Source organism: Plectropomus leopardus, chromosome 11 (assembly GCF_026936395.1).
Source record: "Plectropomus leopardus strain MGB_pleo_1.0 chromosome 11, ASM2693639v1, whole genome shotgun sequence".
NCBI classification, from domain to species: Eukaryota; Metazoa; Chordata; class Actinopteri; order Perciformes; family Serranidae; genus Plectropomus; species Plectropomus leopardus.
This window is the reverse complement of record NC_142186.1, coordinates 25,040,234-25,060,719: the sequence shown is the minus strand read 5'-3', so window position 1 is coordinate 25,060,719 and position 20,486 is coordinate 25,040,234. Positions and strand designations below refer to the sequence as shown.

General features: G+C 40.2%; 2 protein-coding genes across 2 annotated transcripts; both read right to left on the bottom strand.

Annotated features, from left to right (window-relative positions):
• Positions 1-37: 37 nt before the first annotated feature.
• c1r (complement C1r) lies at positions 38-8,261 on the bottom strand. Its single transcript, XM_042489582.2, has 13 exons — positions 7,947-8,261; positions 7,371-7,584; positions 6,115-6,298; positions 5,895-6,035; positions 4,324-4,529; positions 4,087-4,234; positions 3,820-3,938; positions 3,619-3,697; positions 3,359-3,493; positions 1,987-2,061; positions 1,653-1,858; positions 1,347-1,561; positions 38-1,123 (listed from the first exon to the last, which is right to left on the bottom strand). The coding sequence occupies exons 1-13, from the start codon at positions 7,970-7,972 to the stop codon at positions 757-759; spliced, it is 2,115 nt and encodes a 704-aa protein (XP_042345516.2). The 5' UTR covers positions 7,973-8,261; the 3' UTR covers positions 38-756.
• Positions 8,262-10,034: 1,773 nt separating this feature from the next.
• On the bottom strand, positions 10,035-20,296 carry c1s.1 (complement component 1, s subcomponent .1). The gene is made up of 11 exons (XM_042489328.2): positions 20,140-20,296; positions 19,667-19,865; positions 19,379-19,559; positions 17,846-17,971; positions 17,427-17,620; positions 15,565-15,715; positions 15,348-15,463; positions 15,170-15,251; positions 14,936-15,070; positions 11,095-11,169; positions 10,035-11,004 (listed from the first exon to the last, which is right to left on the bottom strand). Exons 1-11 carry the CDS (start codon positions 20,151-20,153, stop codon positions 10,217-10,219), a joined length of 2,061 nt encoding a protein of 686 aa, XP_042345262.2. The 5' UTR covers positions 20,154-20,296; the 3' UTR covers positions 10,035-10,216.
• Between the last annotated feature and the right edge of the window lie 190 nt (positions 20,297-20,486).

Below are 20,486 nucleotides of genomic sequence, written 5' to 3'. Positions count from 1 at the left end.
AAACATGTGACTAACTTGAGATACAAACATGGATACATTTAAGTCTGTATTATGTCACTTTATTCAAAAATGGTTTGGGGAGATATTAATATAATTCATTGACTTTATGATCAGTATGACAAAATAATTCAACAATTTTAAAAAGTTTTTGAAATTGTTCTATTCATGATTGCACTTGGTCATTTTTCTGAACTCTCGAACATTATGTTAACCCTTTCAAACCTGAGGATATTGGTTGGTCTTCTCTCAAAAACATGTGGAGAAGGTAATTTAAAAGGCACTTAAAAAGAAATGGCCCAACAGTTAGCAATAAATTTGTAAAAGGTTACAAGAAAATTATCTGAAAAAAGCATAAGAAGGAAAAGTGAAACGCAAAAACAAATGAGACGAAATAACCTCAAAAAGTCCAGAAAATTATAGAAAAAATACACTGCAATTTGTGGTCATTTTTTTTCTCTTCTTTTTTTCCTGTTTCATAATTTTAAAAAATATAATTAGAATAATTTCAATATAGTGGACATTTTACCTTGTTTTTTAATAATTTTCAAATAATTCTTACCCCCAAAACTAATTTTCAGGTCATTTTTTGTCACCTTTTACTATTTTTTTCCTAATTAGTGGGATGTTTGTTGTAAAGTTTCTTATTGCCTTTTTCCCCCATGTTTTTGAAAGCTAACCAGTTGGTTCAGGTTTCACATGGTTAATTCATAGTTTATTGTCTAACACAATATGCAAGAGCACTGCAAAAACAGTATTTCAGTTTTCCTGCATAGTTTTGTCGATCCAGTTCACGTAATTAGCGACTCTGGTATAGACTCCATATGTTCCCTGCTTTCCACAGTCAACCCCCCAACTGACAATCCCAGCAGCCCAGAACTGTCCGTTGTGTCTCAGGGCATAAGGGCCTCCACTGTCACCCTGACAGGAGTCCATCCTACCTTCAGGGACTCCAGCACAAAACATGTTATCGGTCAGATCTGGTACATTGTCCCTTGTCGTCTTCAACAAATTGACTGAAGTACTGCACGTGTCATGGTCCACCACAGGGACCTGCAGGTACTTCAGCTTATTTGTTAAAATCCGTCGGTTGTTAGTTTCTGTTATGCCATAGCCTGACACCAGTCTGAAAAACATGTAGAAGAGGCAGTTATGGTGAACTCAGCAGAAAGATGAAATCAGAGTCTTCCTGTCTAAAAGATTCATAGTTGGCAGAGCAAGAGGGAAAAATAGCAATATGAAGTTTAAATACATGGCAAAATTACTGATTTCACACAACTTTATGTGGAGAAAATAAAAGCATAAAAACTGATTATACATGAAATAAATCCCAACAGCTGCTTAATTACCCCATCTCGCCGTTAATGTATGTGGCATTCTCTTCTGGCAAACATATTGGCATGATGGATGAGTTGAATGTGATCGCGTGGGGCAGCTTGATCAAGGCAATGTCGTTGTTGTAGTTTAAGAAGTTGGGGTTGTGGTATTCGGGGTGTATATGGATTGAGTCAGCATACACCGGAGAGCCCAACATGGTTTTAACATCAGTAAGTCCCATGTAAATCTGCAAATCAACAGCACAGAAGGAAATATATAAAAATTCAAAAATAAGGACGCAACGGGCACGCAGATAACACCTACAGTAGCCCACTTACCCGAACAGTGTCTTGTGATACTGGATTACCATTATTTACTACGTTATGAGCTGCAGTCATTATCCAGCGGTCTGCAATCACCATGCCTCCTCCTCTTCCTCCATCTACACTCAGCATCACTTGCCAGGGGATGGTATTGTCTGGAGCGTCATTGCCTCCAATGATCCTCTGATAGGTTGAGAGGAGTTTCGTGGGTTGGCCACAAACTGGATGGGATACAGACGTACATGTATTTATAAGGTTTCATACAAGTACAGTCTTCCATATAAATAATTCTAGATTTAGCTCTAGATTGGGTTTTCCAATGTTTTATTGTTGTAATGAAAAGCGATACCTGGTATGCATGTTGGACTGATAACGATATCGTTGTTGGATCTCCACTTTCTGTCGGCTTCACAGGTGAACTTAACTGCAGAGCAGAGAGAAGAAGAAAAAAAGATCAGTCAGTGATATACAAGACTCTCTCAGATGTGTCAGTACGCCATGACATCACTGTTCAATGTGATCTCACTCCCAACTTGTCCAAAACCCAACAACTGGTCAGTGATACTGACGAGAAAAGTACGAGATGCAGTGGGTGGCCGAATTTTTTTTAAACTTTTTGAGCAACTGCCATAGCATAAAGAGCAGCTCTGCATAGGGTGGGGTAGATGGTCAAACAATCTCTCGACTTTCACCCTGAAACCTGCTGTTCATGTCCTGTGTGTGTCGCAGCCACTAGCCAAATAGTGATAAAATGTACAAGTGGCTGCTAAAAGTGCTTCCCATAGCAGCCTAAAAAACAGTGATAATCTATTGAGTGACTAGTAGAGTTTTGGATTCATCCAGCCACAGTGGCACGAGGACAAAAAAGTTCAATTCCAACCATTGACGTATGTCATGTGACATTACATTACGTGAATAAAAAACTTACTTATTTCAATATACATTAATTATTTCAACAAATGGGCTTATTTCAATGTTAAATGCCAACCCTGGACATATGTCATTAAATGTTAAATTACGTGAATAACAAACGTACTTATTTTAATCCAATTAATGAGGATTTTTTTTTTCTTGACCAAATCACCTGCCTGACCCTAAGGACATAATCCTAAAAATAATTTTTTTAGCTACATTCTAAGTTTAGAAAAGAGATTAAATGGATTTAATGAGTGGAGAGACTGTACATGTCTTAAAATCCATTAATTTCTGTACTATTAAAAAATCATTTAGCACACTCTTAAATTATGCTGACATTAGCTTTGTCCGTAACCGTCTCGTATCACGAACATAGTGCACTATGTAGTGTGTTCACCATTTTGTAGTTCTTTTCTAATTCTCTGCTGTTAATTTCATCCACTATATAGTGCACTATAAAATGTCCACGATGCACAGCAAATTTGAGTGAACATACGATGTACACTACATTCAACTCTTGTCTACCACGATGCAATGTGGTTGCATATTTCCGAAGGAAAAAAATTCCAATGCAGTGCCCGAAATCTCATTTGGTTTTCCCTATATAGTGCACTATTTAATACAAACAACATAGTTAAAAGTGAGTGAGTGAATGAGGGGACGATTTCGAACACAGCTATTGTGTATTCATCACATAAAACGCCAAGTTTGCAAGACATTAATGGTAAAAGGGTAACCGACAGCTGGTAGGAAAGGTAGGAAAAATCTAAAACTATACATCATAGAACTAAATATTTATATCTTACCAGTTATGCCCCCAAAGAGAGCATAAAATGGTTCATTACAGTGATACTGAACAACAGAAAGGTACTGATTCTGAAAGCCAGACAGGAAGGTCACCCCTCCATTCAGCAAAGGTTCAGGTTCTCCACAATCAGTTACTGCAGAAGAACAAAACAAGAACATAATATTATTTGCCAGTAACAGGAAATTATCAAAAAGATGTAATTTGTGGTTGAAATGCTATCTAGTTTCAATTAATTTTCTGAGCTAAAACATAACATACTGTGGCATTCTGGCAGGGGGAGGTGCCACTGTCCATTGCTTTGGCACATCGTAGAGAAACTTTGGACCTCCTGACCATCCTGACAGAGAAAAAAGCAGAGAGCCGATAAAACTTTAGCCTAATATTTGTTTTTATTTAACACACTGTAACAAAGAGGTTTGCTCTATTAGACACTGAAACCAAAATAAATCTTCATCTAACCATCATCAGCTTGTATCCTTGGTCACAGCGCACAAAGATATAGTCTCTGTAGAAATATTCAGTCAACATAGGAGTGACCCTGCCCTTAGCGACGTTACCAGGAATAGGACACTGCACTCCTGAGAGAAGCAGACATGTAACATCCACAACTGCAAATCATAGTTGGCTGGAATCAGACAATATGTTGGAAAATGTATTTCACTTAATGCCAAAATGCAGTTTAATTGCTCATCATCATATTTCTGCTCTCCTTCCTCTCGCCCTCACTGTTTGTGCTGTAGTCCAGGCTCCAGCCTCTGCTCTGGCCTTCATCATCAGTGTGGTACTCCAGTCGGACAGTGTTAGAGTTTGTAACTATCAGACCTGGACTCTTTTCACCACACAGTTTGATGGGCTCTCTGTTTGGGATGGTCATCTTTAAAAAGAGAAGTAGTGCACAGTTCATTATATAACATATCTGCTCTTCATTTCCATATATGAAACTATAAAGCTGCTTGTCATTACCTCTAACCAGTGATGAAGACAGATTGGGCCTTCCTCAGTGTCCACGCTCTCGATGTGGAAGTTGTCGGTGAAATTGAGAGCGACAGTGAAGCCGGATTCTACAGAAATAATGTACTGACAGGACACAGCGTGAGGTGGAGGGTTTGGGTATCCTGGACTGAACAGATATCCTTGTGGCTCATTAAATATACCACCGCTGCAGGACACTGGGAAATTTAATAGAAACACTCAGTTAAATTAAATGTGGTGCTTGATTCATGCCTACCTTTAGTGGCTCAACGTCAGCTGCTTAGCTACCTGCTACCAAGTAAGATTATATTAATGCAGGTATACAACATGTCCACATTAAGGGGATAGTTACGATTTTCAGAAGAGGTGTTGTATGATGTGCTTATCCATATAGTCAGTGTATTACATATGGTAGATGTCAATAGGCACACCCCCAGTTTGGAAAAATGGTAGCAATGTGCTGCAGAGGCAGGTACAAAACATATTTTAGCCACTTAAAAAAGTCCCACCTAAAAATATCTATAACAGTTTAATTGTGCACTATGTGGAGTATTCTCACAGATTTTCCTTTCCATCAGACTGTCATTTTAGACAGTAAAGCCATTAGCATCTTCAGTTCCCCATCTATGCTCTTGTCAAAGCCACCAGACTCCATGGACAAAAACAGGTATTTTGGCTCACTGAACACAGCAGCTGCTGGTCTACCACTGCTGTGATCAGTTAGTTGGTTTGTGTTGTTGTGTAAATTTGGTGAATCTGAACTAACTCCTCAAAATGTCACAGTCACAAAATAACACAAACAAAATAACTAATCAAGGCAGCTGTAAACCAGCAGCTCCTGTCTTCAACAATGTTAAATCACAGTTTTTATTAATGGAGTCTGGCTTTGTAGAGAGCAACAAGGGCTTCAGTTTTCCATTGGAAATTGCTGTCTGACAGCATGGTAAAGCAGTGAAAATAATCTCAATATAGGGTCAAATTAAATTGATGTTGCCTTTTTTTGGTGGCTATAATACATTTTGTCGCTGACCTCTCTACAGCAATTCATTGCTTAGCTTTCATGTTGGACTTAAGCCAGCTCCCTTAAATTGGGGGCATGCTGACAGCTATCTACTGTCTGTAATACACAGACTATGGATAAGTACCTCATACAACCCCACTTAAAAAACCTGAGTGACTTCTCCATTGATACCATCATGCCAACCTTGTATTAAAAAAAATCAATTAATTGATTTGTTCTATAATGTCCATGCAATAAACTTTTTATATGTGTAACAGAAGTTGGAGAAAGGCCCATGGGGACAGGGCAGGTTAGGGTTAAGGAACTTGAAAAATACTGTCTCCCGCATAATAGTAGGGATTTATAATATGATGCATGAATTTATTATTTATTTATTTGCTAAGGCAGTGTTGAATATATATTTCATTTGTTATTATCGATATTTATGTCTTTGCCATGTTGACAGCAGTTACTGGCTGATGTATACCTGCAAGTAATGGCAAAAATTAATCTAAAGCATTTACACATGGGAATGTACACTATATATCTGCACAATACTCACACACACAGGTGCGCTGGTCTGGGCGAAGCTCGTAGCCGTGGTGACAGGAGCAGAGGTATGACCCAAGGGTGTTGAGGCAGATCTGAGAGCAGAGTGGACCTGATCCATCTGCAGGTTCTGGTGCAGAACACTCGTCGATGTCTGATTACGTAAAAGACGTTAATCAGTGGGAGGCGGAGATTCGTGAAGAGTGAGGTGACAGAGGAAGGAGTAGTGATACCTGTCGCCTGGTACTGAGCAGAGAAGCCCAGATTCTGGTGGCGCTCCGGGTTGTTGTTGTCTGACTGGAATATGAGGGTGAGTCTGTTGCCTGGAGACAAGATGGGCTGGTTGCCAGGGTGATGCCCATCAGCAGTGTTCTCTTGGCCACAAAACTTTCCCAGGATCTCTGCATCATAGAGAACCTAAAGGATCGTATAAGGGAACAAATCTGAATCACGACGAGGAAAAGTAGCTGAGAAAATAATATAGTACACCATGCAGCTGCGGCTGTTATCAGCAGCCAAATATTTTGCAGTGTTGCAGCTGAGACACCAAACCTTAAGCTAAAGTCATGTCTTCTTTGTCTGGATTGTAGTCTGAGTCTTAAGTCTTCTTCTTGCTTAAAGATGCTATAATACTGGGCTCCCACACATTTTCATGGACAAAATTTCGAAACCTCGAAAAGTTGGTTTTTTTTCTTGCTCCACCTGTTCGGCACTTCTCAAACATTTCAGTTTAAAACTCTGTCTGACTTATTAGAAAATTATCAAAAATGTTTTAAATTATGTTCTTTTGTTTTGGTTCATTTTCCTCTGTTTTTTTTTTTTTTTAAACTTTTCTTTCATTCTTTTGTTGATTTAATTTTCTTGACCATTTTACTAATTTCTTGCTATTTTTAAGCCATGTGTATTTCAGTAGTTTATTGTCATTTCCCCATGTTTTTGAAAGAAATGTAACTAATTTGCTCAGGTTTTAAAGAGTGGAGCAAAAATAACATACAAATTTGTTATTTAAAACCTTTAAAAATAATAATAATAATAAAGATAAAATAGCTTGAGTACCTGAGTGATGTGTTTTTAGGAGTGTGTACTTCTAGATAAGATCTTTTAATGAAGATTTGTACCCAAGGAGGGCCAAACAGCCAAAAAAAAGGGACATTTCCAACTGTGTTGCTAAGACTTGGAGGGGGGCTCCCATGTGAGCCGATGTTGGCCAAGCCAGACAAAACCTCCAAAAAAATAACATGGTGCTGCCTCCTAACCCTAACCCTAACCCATCATGCAGTCAGTTATATGGAATATACTAAAGCACATTTTGGCAGCATCAGTGAAACAGATTTGTGTACGTAGTTGGTACAGAAAGCGTGCTAGGTAAAGCTGTCAATAAAGTTTAAGTCAAGTTGTCAAAGCTGGCAATCAAGTCAGTTCAGAACTCAAATACTGCAACACTGGTCTTTTGTTTTGGATATCATGAGTGTTGAAATGTGGCTCTGACTGTGAGGGAGTCGTAATAGCAGCCTGCAGAAGCTTCGATGTCTAGGTGTGTGAAGGTGAGTTGGATCTGGTAACCCTCTGGCACAGTGAGGTCCCACTGCTCCTGCAGGTTGGGAGCATAAGGCTGGGGGTACTGGGGAGACTGGACCGCCCCATGCATCAGAGGCTGGGGTGCGGGCAGCCGCCAGCACTCACACACTGACACAAACAGAAACCTGGAGAGGTGCAAGGACAGAGAAAGTTCGATCTGTTTATCAGTTTGGGGTCATCTGAGCTGCTCGTCCAAAGTTGATGCAAACAGAAACAGAACAAACACTGTGACACAATCAACACAGCGGTTGCAACTATACAATATTGTTGGTGCTTTATATATGGTATATTGACACTCTCTCAGTCAACCTATAAACACTGCTCATCTGTAATATCAGAAGATACACACTAAGAAGATACACACTAAGAAGCAGCTCTACAATGTCACAGTGTATACACATTTAATTTTGGAATCAAGCTAGAAATGTATGACAAAAACTATTGAAGTAAAACTAACAAATAGGTTTAAAATTCCATCTAAACTTACAAGATGATGCAGGAAGTCCACCCCATCTCTGGACTAAAAGCTGTATCCACCAGTGAGCTGATCCGCTGCTGTAGGAGCTAAAGTCTCACTTTCAAATGGAACATTAGTGTCACAAAGTCTTTTCCAGTGTTTAGCAACTGGCTGCGTTAATGCCAGGAATATGCCTTGTTTGTCTTGGCAAAATCAAAGGAGCGCTTGACTTGCAGAAAAAAACAGGACCGATGCTGAAAGAATTTCTCTAAAACGGAGAAGTAAGAAGAATTTGTGAACTTCAGTCTTCTTTAAATTACCTATTCAAATTACTTAAAGTGCAAAACATAGCCTAGTTTTGGTTTCAAGCAGCTCACAGGCCCCTGACATCTAAGTTCCACCAAATCCGTCAGCGGCACGTTGCGGCCGCGGCGCGGCATCCGGAGGCGATTGCGGACGTTCTTATCATACCGAACGCGTCTCAGCGGCGGCTCGCCGCTCCGCTCCGCGTTAAACACGCGGCGACTTTTATCCGGACACAGACAGCAACCGCATCAAGGTCAAGCCGCACAGAGCAGGACGTATCAGGCAGGACGTCGAGCAGCATTGCATCCGGTGAATTTTCAAATTAAAACGCCTTGCACAGACTCGGGATGATGTTTAAATTGACTAAAATGTTACATCAGCCGCATCTGCCGCTTCTCCGTCCAGCAGCCCTCTGAACTCTGTCCAGCAGGAGAAAAGCACTGCATTGTTTACAAAAACACCGTTAAAATCATATCTACCTCATATCTATTTCGTTTATGATTAAATTATTAATTATCCATCTGTATAATTCATATGTGATATGTTTTTAATTGAATCACAGCCACAAATCTTCTATCTTTTTCATGTGCAACTGGATTTATTTTTACAGATCTCTATGTAATCATGATGAGCTTTTTTTTTTTTTTTTTGACTGAAAAACGGCCGAAACTCTTTGATCTGACTCGGACTGCAGGCTGCAGCCCAACTAAGTGCCATGGTAGAATCACTAAAATCAAGGGAAATGAAGATATAAGCACAATATCATCAGCTGGACATGCTGCTGGTGGAAATCTCTGCCTTATAAACTTCATTCTACAACTAGAGGGGGCTATTACACTTTTTCAGCATCCTCAAATACAGAAGAAGGTGTAATTCACTTCATAAGCAGACAAAATGGCAAAGCAGCTGATAGAGGCAGCTGATTGCTGCAGTATCGGAGTAATTCTGGCAAATGTTACTTTTTACCTGCAAAGCAACACCATATCAAAACCATGTCACTTTGATCACACCGTGGGTCCTTATTATTATTATATAATTAAAGAAAAACATACATACATCTAAGAGTAACATGCAATTTTGTGTGTATTTTATTGAAGTTTTTGTTCTACATGTGACAAAAAGTATGTGATGATACATGGCTCTGTTTTCATCATGACTGTTTTTATCAAATTTGCTTTAAAGCCATGAAATTACGTTATAATTTATAGTTAGAATTTTTATTTTCACTGCTCCTTTTTTCATGCATTTTCATCACCTCCACCCTTTATATTAAAAATTAATATTTGGATTATTTCATTGTGTTTTTTTCATTCATTTGCTGTACTGAGATATACTGAATATCAAAAGGTGAAAAAACCTTTATCAATATTATCTTACTAATTCCTACTATATCCCCCGGCACTATTATATATATAATATATATTTAATTAGCATCTCTCCATACAATGCGCTGTTTGCTTCATACCATTATACACTGATCAGCTGGAGAAATTAATAACATTGATATTTTCATGACAATATGGAGCACGTCATATGGCATCCATATGAATAACAGGGCCAAAGGTTTTCCGGAAGAACATCGAACAAAGTTTTGTAATTCACGTCATCTGTCAGTGGTTTTAATGTTGTGTCAGATCGGTGTAGATTTGAATGTAGTTGTTTGGATTCATGTTCTACCTGGGGGCAAATAAAGGCAAACAATAAGTTATGAATTAATTAATGTATCCAAGTCTATGAAGCCTGACATAAAAGATGTTTAAGACAAAAATACAGTATATAATGAACCTGGTTAAAAAATGCATTCTCCGCAGATGATTTGCAAATTCCTTTAATACAAAAGTGAGGCATGAATGCAATCGCATCCTAATGTTGATTACAGGAATTTAGTCTTTATTTTCTGAAACATTTTTATTTTATAGATCTGAATCAGTCCTGAAATGGATTATATTATTACGGCAAGAGGAAAAGTATTGTCTCTCTCATCTTTCCTCTGTCTAAGAGTTTTCTATTGTATCTATTGTCTCTTTAATCCAGTTAACATAATTTGCCACCTTGGTATAATAACCCTTGTACTGCCTCTCTCGACATTGGGCTCCCCAGGACACAATGCCGGTCAGATAATAACGCTCTGTGCCATCAGCTGACATACGTGTAAAAAACGGACCTCCACTGTCTCTCCTGCAGCTGTCCTTTCCATCAGCACCAGCACAGAACATGTTAGTAGTGAAAAGCATGCGTTTGTTAGTTGGTGTTGGAGGTGTATTCTCACACTCTGTCAGGGATTTGACATGAATTTGAGCATACTTTAATAGAGCAGACTTGGAAGCGGCTCCTGTTGCCCCCCATCCTGACACTGTGCCTTGTTCATTTTCCAAAAAGCCACTGTTCGCCTCTGGCAGACAAATGGGAAGGAGGTTTGGGCCAAAATTCACCCTAGAAGCTAATCTGATAAGAGCAATATCGTTGTCGAAATTAATGCCTTCCTCATTGCCCCTGATGTAGCCGGGATGAGTTATGATCCTCTCACTGTTCATGATAACTACACTGCGCGACCTCTCTGCTGTTCTTCCATCTACCAGTCCACCATACAGGCGCAAAGAGACGTCATTTAACCCCTCCACCACATGAGCTGCTGTGACAGCCCATCGGTCATTAATCAGTGATGCTCCTCCTCTGCTCGGCTCTCTGATCAAAAGCTGCCAAGGTATCTCTCCTAAATTTGCATCGCTACCTCCCAAAATTCTGCCTGTACTGGAAAAGTGTTTTTCAGGCTCCCCGCACACTGAAATACACAAAAAACAGTCATGAATAGATGAATTTGTCCACAAGTGGCTAATATGAGAAAATATAAGGAATACGCTAAAAGTCGTACCTTCAGTGCATTTCGGCATCTCTGTCAGGCCGCCAACTGACATCCATTCACCGCTGGCGCTGCAGGTGTACGTGTCTGAAAGATGGAAGCAAGCACACTGATGAAACAACTACCAACAACTGTTAATGCATTAACAGCCAAGAGTATTTTTTAATGGTTAGGCATGTTGATCTTTATGTTAATTTATCTACTCTACTTATTTAGTCACACACACCCTTCAGCATTTAACAGGAAGGAAATCCACGCGCTCAAAATACATGAAAAACGAGGAGGAATTATATTTAAGAGACTTACTTGTAGTAGCTAAATTATTTAAAACATGTTTCGACCACTACCGTTCTCTGTCAGAGCTTTAAAACCCTTCAGGTTTACTATTTTTTATTCGCTCCACTGGACGAAGAGGCAGTGCTGGCGTGCTCATTCCTGACAACTGGTCTTTTTCCACACTGCGCCCGTTGAGCAGCAACACAACATTTGAATATCATGCTCTAAATGTCACTGCTCCCATCAAAGCATATATTCTGGTTGTGTACCGCCCACCAGGGGGTAGTCTGGATGGCTTTGTCTCTGAAACGGACATGTTACTCTCTGACATCCCTGATGATGGCACACCACTGATTGTCATGGGAGACATGAACATTCACATTGACAGTACTCTGGCAAACAACTTTCTGGCACTCCTCTCCTCCTTTGCACTTGTACTAGCTCCTTCTCCTCCCACCCACAAAGCTGGTAAAGTCCTTGACCTGGTGCTGACTTGTAACTGCTCCATAGCAAATGTGACAGTTACCCCACTATACCTGTCAGACCATTTCTTGGTAAAATTTGCAGCTGCCTTTCCACAATTGCAGACACCCACTCAGAAAATTTCCCTCCACATAAACCATAAATCCCTCACAGCAGCACAGCTGTCTGAGGTGAGCTCTGCCATGCCTGACCACTCACACTTCTCCTCACTTTCTGTTAATGAGGCTACAGAAACACTCTGTTCCTCTCTGGCATCCTCTCTGGACAAACTCTGCCCCCCTGGTGTAAGAAAAAACAACCAAGTCCATGGCTCTCTGAAGTTCTGAGAGAACAAAGAACTGGACTCAGGGCAGCAGAAAGAAAGTGGCGTAAATCCCAAGAACCAACTGATTTGTCCTCATACAAACAGAAACTTGCTTCCTTTACCTCTTCCTTGCAGTCTGCTAAGAAAGCCTTCTATCAGAACGAGATCTGTGCTGCTACTGAATCCAGAAAACTGTTTATGGTGTTTAACTCCTTGCTTTCTCCTCCAGCTGCTCAGCCTTCCACTACACTGACTCCAGACATGTTTGCCTCCTTTTTCACTGAAAAGGTGGCTGCAATCAGCAACCAGTTCTCTGAGCCTGACCGGCCCAGTCAGCTCAAATCCACTACTGCCGCTTCACTCTGCTCTTTTGCTCCTCTGACCGAGGATGAGGTCTCCAGACTTCTTCTGAGCTCAAAACCTACAACATGTCCTCTCGATCCAATACCCACCCGCATCCTGCAGACCATCCTGTCCACTATCAAACCTGCAGTTACACACATTGTCAATTCCTCCCTAAAAACTGGCACTTTTCCTGCTACTTTTAAGCAAGCCCGTGTCACCCCACTGCTCAAAAAGCCTAATCTCAACCCCGCCCAGGTTGAAAACTACAGGCCAGTCTCACTTCTACCATTTCTGTCGAAAATACTGGAGCGCGCAGTATTTAACCAGGTCTCTGAACACTTGCGGAACAACAACCTACTTGACTCCTTTCAGTCTGGCTTCAGGTGTGACCAATTCCACTGAGACTGCACTCCTGTCAGTCACTGAGTCACTGAGACTGGCTCGAGCTGCTGGTCAATCCTCTGTCCTACTGCTGCTGGACGTGTCTGCTGCCTTTGACACGGTGAACCATCAAATCCTCCTCTCCACACTCTCTGAGCTTGGCATCTCAGGTTCTGTCCTATTGTGGTTCAAGTCCTACCTCACAGGCAGATCCTTCAGAGTGTCATGGCGAGGACAGGTGTCTAGGTCACATGGCCTATCGACAGGGGTTCCTCAGGGGTCGGTGCTTGGTCCCCTACTCTTCTCTCTGTACACCACCTCACTCGGTGCAGTGATCCGCTCCCATGGTTTCTCCTACCACTGCAATGCTGATGACACTCAGCTCTTCCTCTCCTTTCCACCTGATGACAGAACGGTCTCAGCTCGGATATCAGCGTGTCTGGCTGATATCTCCACATGGATGAAGGAACGCCACCTTCAGCTAAATCTGTCTAAGACCGAACTCATGGTCTTTCCAGCTTGTCCATCTGTTCAGCCTCGGATCAGTATCCAACTAGACTCGAGCCTACTTGTGCCCACAAACTCAGCCAGAAACCTGGGTGTCATGATTGATGACCAGCTGACCTTTAAGGTTCATGTGGCCTCAGTTTCTCGGTCTTGCCGTTATGCCCTCTACAACATCAGGAAGATCAGACCCTTCCTGACCCAACAGGCCACACAGCTTCTGGTTCAGGCTCTTGTGATCTCACGCATTGACTACTGCAACTCTCTTCTGGCAGGCCTCCCTGCATGCTCATTCAAACCTCTTCAGATGATCCAGAATGCAGCAGCACGTCTGGTCTTCAACCAGCCCAAAAGAGCACATGTCACCCCGCTGCTAATTTCTCTTCACTGGCTTCCAGTGGCAGCCAGAATCAAATTCAAAGCACTCCTCTTGGCTTACAAAACAATCACAAGAACTGCTCCAGCCTACCTGGAATCCCTGATCCAGGTCTACTCTCCTTCTCGCCCACTACGCTCTGCATGCGAAAGACGCCTGGTGCTTCCAGCCCAGCACGGCTCTAAATCTCTAGCCAGACTCTTCTCTTCTGTTGTTCCCAAATGGTGGAACAAACTTCCAAACTCTGTGCGTTCTGCTGAGTCCCTTTCTACTTTTAAGAGACAATTGAAAACTCAATTGTTCCAAGAACACCTAGGCACTGAACCTGACTCTTCTCCTCTTTGCCCTTTGGGGTAAATTAAGTCAGAAGGTCCAAAACCCAGCACCTAATGATTATCTAGCACTGACAAAGTTGTGTGATGTTGTATGTTGATTTTCATCGTAAATCGTAAGTAGTGATACTGAGATTGCTGAATCTCAGATGCTGAGATCGCTACTGGTTATTACTTTGGTTTCCAAAAAAAAAAAAAAAAAAAGGGGGGGGGGGTCACACCTGAAGCACTTTTTGCACTTACTAAGGGTTTTTTCCTTAAGTCTAAATTCTTGCTTGTGTTGTACGTCGCTTTGGATAAAAGCATCTGCTAAATGAAATTGTAGAATTGTATTTTATCACACCTCTCTTAGCACCGTGAGCAGTGTCAGCATGATAAGTGGTGCGAACATGGTTAACAATGCTCCCCAAAGAGGTTTTGCAGCTCAAAATGTAGCCACTTAAGCACCGGGGCAACCTGGGAAGAGACCAGAGAATGGCTACAATGTTTACACAGCAACAACGTCCCTGTGGCAGGACAGTGTTACAAGCGGTAATCTTCAATGAGCTGCACCGCTAAGTAGCTATCAAAACCAACAGAAAGTAAAATAAAAAAAATTACTTCACTAATTATTAAAATTTCTATGTGAATAGCGCTTTCAAATGCAGAAGACTAAAGGAAAAGGCTTCTTGTATTTCATATCATTTGGGTTTTGTTTGTTTTTTTCTTAAAATTGAATTGGTAGGCCAGTTAAGGGTGCAAAATTTATTAAAACTGGCATCCCAAGAAACAATAAAAGATCTATAAAGAGGAAAAACTTTGCATTCGTAAAAGTTAGTTTTAAAGGGATGTGTACAAGTTTCCTTTAATTACCGTCTCCCTCCAGATTGTAGTACTTTGAGCTGCAGTTAAACTGGATCTGGTCTTTATACTGAGTGTGTGGGTCAGCTGAGCCCACCAACTGCAGGATGCCATCTTCTGGGATATCGGGAACACCACAATCCACAGCTACATGCGGAAAAAAAACATTGTTATAGACAGTGTGGAAAAAAACAAACAAGTAATTCAAGACAAATTTTTAGAAGAACTGGTTCCAGTCAGACTTACGTTCACAGATGTAAGTGGGAGTCCACACACCTGTACTCTGACATTTTGTCACATACTCTGACAACAGGGCGTGGGCGCCTTGCTACTTTGCAAAGAGGAGAACTTAATTAACTTAACAGTGACTTCAATACTTTAAAAGTTAATCTTTTTTAAACGCTCAGGTTCTATGTGCACTCACAGTGTCCACAACGTAGCCAAATTCACAAGTTACTGTCACTTTTTCACCCTGAGAATATTCTGGTCGCTGAGGAGTTAGAGTGGAGTGTGGGGTCACCACCGCTGGACAAACCTTATCTGCAATTATCATGTGAAAAAAGAACAGTTACAATCACTGATCAGTTTCCAACAAACTTCACATCAAATTGTCTTTTCCCATTGTGAGGAGGCTGCAGCACCTGTGGTCTTGAAGTGGAAAGAAAAGCCTTTGTTGGTGCCGTAACCATCAGAGGTGAAGCGGATGACGACATGATGTGAGTGAGTAAGAAAAGGAGAGGGGGGAGGCGTTTGGCCACAGAATGGGCCCAGAGTCCCAGAGGGAGTCTCAATCTGTGAACAAAACAACAAAGGTCACATCTTACAATGTGGTGCGCCTCCTGACTTCCTCTCTGCTCTGTTCCCTCTGGTGAAGATATATGTGCATGCCCAAAAAACACTATTCAACTCATATATAAATTATAAAATATTTGTATGCCTAAGTATATATCCCAAAGAGAAAGCCACATGTGTCAAATCAAACAAACAAAAATAATCTTGTCTGATGAGACGAAAATTGAGCTTTTTGATCATCAGACTAAACACCATGATACACTGCACATCACCATGAACATTAGCACCCTGCCGTGAAACACCTCTCTGTTTTCCAGCGAAACAATGAACTGAAAATGAAACTGAATGATCTGGTATATTATAAAATTAAAAAAAACTCTTCAGAGCAAAAGAAAAGTCAAACCGAGACTGTGTACAATCTTTTTTTTAGTACAGAAGACCAAAGCAGATTTAAAAGAAGATAAAAGATACATGGAATCCTGCTACATTTCAAGAAATTTCTATTTCTGGGGTTGAATTATGGAACGATGTAAATATAAATTTAAAAATGTGTAATTGATTTTTGGTTTTCAAAAGAATGGTTTACAACACTAGTTTTGAGGGTTAGTAAAAGTGGAACTGCACTTCTTTAACTAAACTTAACTTGACTTAAATAAGTTTTATGTCATTATCAAAATTCCAATAATGGGTTTTTTTGCATGTTTTTGTTATATGTTGCTTTCGTTGGTCTTTAATGCTCATTTATGCAAAGCAAATTCCCCTTGGGGCATTAACAGTTTTATTCATTCATGCACTCAAAGAGTGCAGTGTATAGATGTGCAAAGCTGATCGACATTGACCCACACAGACTCAACGCTGTGATTGCTGTTTGCATCTACTAAATAATGAACTAAGGAGGGGGGAATAATTATGGAAAAAGTTTTGAATTTAAATTTTTGGACAAATGTTTACTGCAACATGAAATACTTTTTTTTCTTTTTGTCTCGTGGAGGAGACATGAGTACAACAGAGCTGGGAAAAACCAGAAATTTGTTTCTGTTAGTGAGTTTTTGTGGCAGTTTTGTGTTTCTCAGTCTGCATAAGGGATTACAATTCCGTGATTCCCGTCGTGCCAAGAATAAAAACTTTTCTGCATTAAGTACACTGCACCCTTGTTTTCAGCCATGTCATGAAATCTTTGTTAAATAGCCTTTTTTCCTTTTTTTTTTTTTTAAATGTGCACTTCCTCATGTCATCCAGGGTGCAGTGACAGCTAACAGACAGTGGATCCTCTGTTTTAAGCATCCTGGCCAGAAACAAAATATTTGTGTTGTTGGTTGTGCTATCTTGTGACTTTAATGCAAATTGCATGCAGAAAATGAAAGAGGAAAAAACGATTTTACGGATCATTTTGAGATTTTACAAAGCAACATCAGAAAAAAAATAAATCATAACCCTTCTTTCCATGTCTTAGCATTTTTAATACTTTTAAAAGATTAATGTAAGACGTTTTAATACTAAATTAGAAATTATCTTTCTAATTAATAAATTCTATGCCATTTAAGACTTTCTAAAGATCTGCTGGAACACTGTATCAAATTATCAAAACAGGATGTGTACGAGTTGTCAAATCTCTAAAGTAACAACATGTTTGTGTGAACTTCCTCTTTGTTTCCTGCTCTGTAAAGCTTTAGAAGAACTTTGTCTTTACATATTTTATCCAAACACCTACCCTCAGTGCGTCTATGCATTGACCATCAGGGCTTTGCTCCACATCGAAGTCGTCAGAGAAGTGCAGCTCCAGTTGCAGGGTGGCCGCCACAGACAGCGTGTACTGACAGTTGGCGTTCTCTGCATATGAAGCGGGCCAGGACGGAGTGGATACGTCCCCTTGGCTCAGCCCTGACAGATCCCCAGTGCAACTCACTGTGTTGAAGGTAAGAGTACTTTTGTCATAATCATAATCATTTGCATTACAAAATCGGCCTCCTTCTCATGTTATTCTCCTCTTTCTCCTGCTTCCTCCGTGGGTTTGCCTGCTTCTGCTTCCATTATTTCCCCATTTTCACTTCACGTTTCAGTTTTGTTTCACCGTCCTTCAGTTGTCTTTGTCTAATGTGAACACTTCTTTGTGTACACTGTTTACTGTACCTGTGCAGGTGTGTTTGTCCGTGTCCAGGAAGTAACCATGGCGACAGGAACAGTGGTACCCTCCAATGTAGTTGTGACAGAACTGGGTGCATCTGTTGTCAGGGTCGTCCTTACATTCGTCAAAGTCTGAGGGAGAAAATTTATTAAAGGTCAGATGTAGAAGCGCACAGCACACAAGACAGTTTAAAAGGAAGACTTGGACAACAACAATTTTTAGGTAATTTTATTGTCACATTTTAATATAATTTCTTGCAATTTGTGGAACATTTCTTGGTCATGCCCCCGCCCCCTTTTTGTAATAGCTTGTGAAAGGTGTCTAAATGCAGCACAAAAAAACTAATGTTGACTCAGGTTTTAAAAGGTTAATGGAAATTCTTTTATTCACTTTCTTGAGAAAAGCAGCAATGTCTGCGACTGGAAAATGAAGTCAACACTCAAGTGCCAAAAACTGCAGTTACTCGAGTGGCCATTCATGGTTCCAGACACCCATCAACTCTAATAGACACCCATGTTAAAATGCCCAAATTTACAGTGGGAATAAACATGTATACAGCCTGGGGCAAAAACTGGTTTTGGTCTCTATAGCTTATTTCAACATTTATGATAACTGTAGATGGTTGAGTTTTTTCATAACTCACCATGTAAAATTGTAGCCAGAGGCCAGTAACTAGTTATCTTATCTTAACATAAAGACTGGAGACAAAAGAGAAACGGCTAGCCTGACTTTGTCCAAAGGTTAAGCTGCTAGACAGGGTTTCTATGAGACATCAGTCACTGTCAGCACCTTTGAATCGAAACTAAAAATCGTAATGCTAAGCACTCCTCAGAAGCATATGCCTCAGCATTTAATTTGGCCTCCTTTCAAAGTAACTGACTAAATGTAAACATTTTGAATTCCCCAAATGGATATCAGAAATTACTCACTGTATGCTCTTAGAAAAAAATACATTTGTTCTTAAAAACAGATGTAAATAAAGTATTTTGAGGATCTGGAAACCTTTTATTGAATACATAAACCTTGAACAGGTTCTGATTATACTAACTTCCAAGTACAATGGTTCATGTATCTCAGTATGTCAAAACATAAGAATTGTTCATCTTTTTATTCACTGATTAAACATAACTCTCATTATTATTATTATTATTATTATTATTATTATTATTATTATTATTATTATTATTATTATTATTATACAGCTTTGCTTTCTGATCCCTGTGCATTGTTTGTGTATTTTTAGTGGAAAAACAACAAAATATAGATATAAATTTATATATTTTTAAAACACACACACACACACACACACACACACACACACACACACACATCACAGTAATAACCATTTACAAGTCATCTCTCAGAGCTACAAACTTCAACCATTGTGGATTGTTGTCTAAAAATAGCACCTGCCTAACAGAATGATGAAAAACATATTCTCATTTTTTAAAATATCAGTGCATACAAACAGAGATCTTCTGGGAAAAGTGAGAGAATAAAATGGGCACAAACACAATGGACTTCGTTGAGACTCTCACCTTGATCGGTGTAAAAGCCTCTGAAGCCAGTGTGCCTCTTGGTGTTTGAGTAGTCGGAGTGGAACGAGAGAGAGAGGCAGCCACCCGGAGCGGAGAGGAGCGAGGGATTTACAGTAGACTCAAGCTCCTCAAATTCTCTTTTGCCACACAGAACTGAGATCAGGTTTCCATTTGAAAAGACCTGGACAAAAAAACATGTTGTAGAGGGTACAGTGAGAGCAGAGACATCAAGCGAGTAAACGCGACTACATAAAACACAACCATTTAAAGTTTATCTTGACCTCTGACCTTCACTGCATCGTTTTCACAGTCTTGGCTGTCCTCGAGATCCAGGTGGATGAGCTTGATGGAGAGGACGTGACCTTTGGGGGCACACCTGCTCCAGTTTAGACTGGCATGCGGCAAATATCCAGTGGGATAACCTGGAGATTCGACCCATCCCAGCAGCGTCGAGTAAGCCGAGCGGGCGAGCAGGAGAAGCAGGAGACTGAGGGAAGGTGTGGAAGATGAGAAAGTTTCAGGGAAGGGGTGATAAAGAAGGAAAAGGTGGAGGAAATTTAAAAAAAAAAACACAAAGACAAAATAGAAAAAGGTACTACTTCAAATTAAAGTTAAAGAAAAGTGTCAGGAGAGATGATGAAGCATACATCACAATGCTACAACTCAGTCAATTAGAGCCCCTCAGTTTAACAAGCCATCTCATGTGATCTCATGTGATTATTTTAGTTTTATAGAACTAAAATGCAAAAATCTGAACCCACCTTAATCTTAACATGGTGATCCGATCAAATCTCTTCACAAATAAACTACCTCAAAATTTCTCCTTCCCCTTTTCTTCATAATTTACTTTCTATCTTGCACTCTATCATGCTGCCCCCCTTTCTCTCGCACTCAAATTTCGCAACCGTAGGCATTTTATAAAACTATTTGTGGATTGTTTTTTCTATGTTTGCAGAAACCAAGGAGTGACCGTGGGGGAGTGCAGGAAAAGAGAAGCAGCCAAAAGCCTTTCAGATTGACTGCCACTACAAAATAAAAAAAAAAAATTTAAAAAACTGTTTTAGCTCACATGCCTGTGAGACAAAGGTTCAGGGGAAACAATGGAGAG

Coding starts and splice junctions, on each gene's coding strand:
- c1s.1 (XM_042489328.2), bottom strand. Junction 17,972..19,378: donor AGGCTTTTACACCGATCAAG/GTGAGAGTCTCA, acceptor TTTCTCCCTCAG/ACTTTGACGAATGTAAGGAC. Junction 17,621..17,845: donor GGACAAACACACCTGCACAG/GTACAGTAAACA, acceptor CCTTCAACACAG/TGAGTTGCACTGGGGATCTG.
- c1r (XM_042489582.2), bottom strand. CDS start 7,972: ATGGGGTGGACTTCCTGCATCATCTT. Junction 4,530..5,894: donor AGACCAGCGCACCTGTGTGT/GTGAGTATTGTG, acceptor TAAATTTCCCAG/TGTCCTGCAGCGGTGGTATA. Junction 1,562..1,652: donor TATCACAAGACACTGTTCGG/GTAAGTGGGCTA, acceptor GTTGATTTGCAG/ATTTACATGGGACTTACTGA.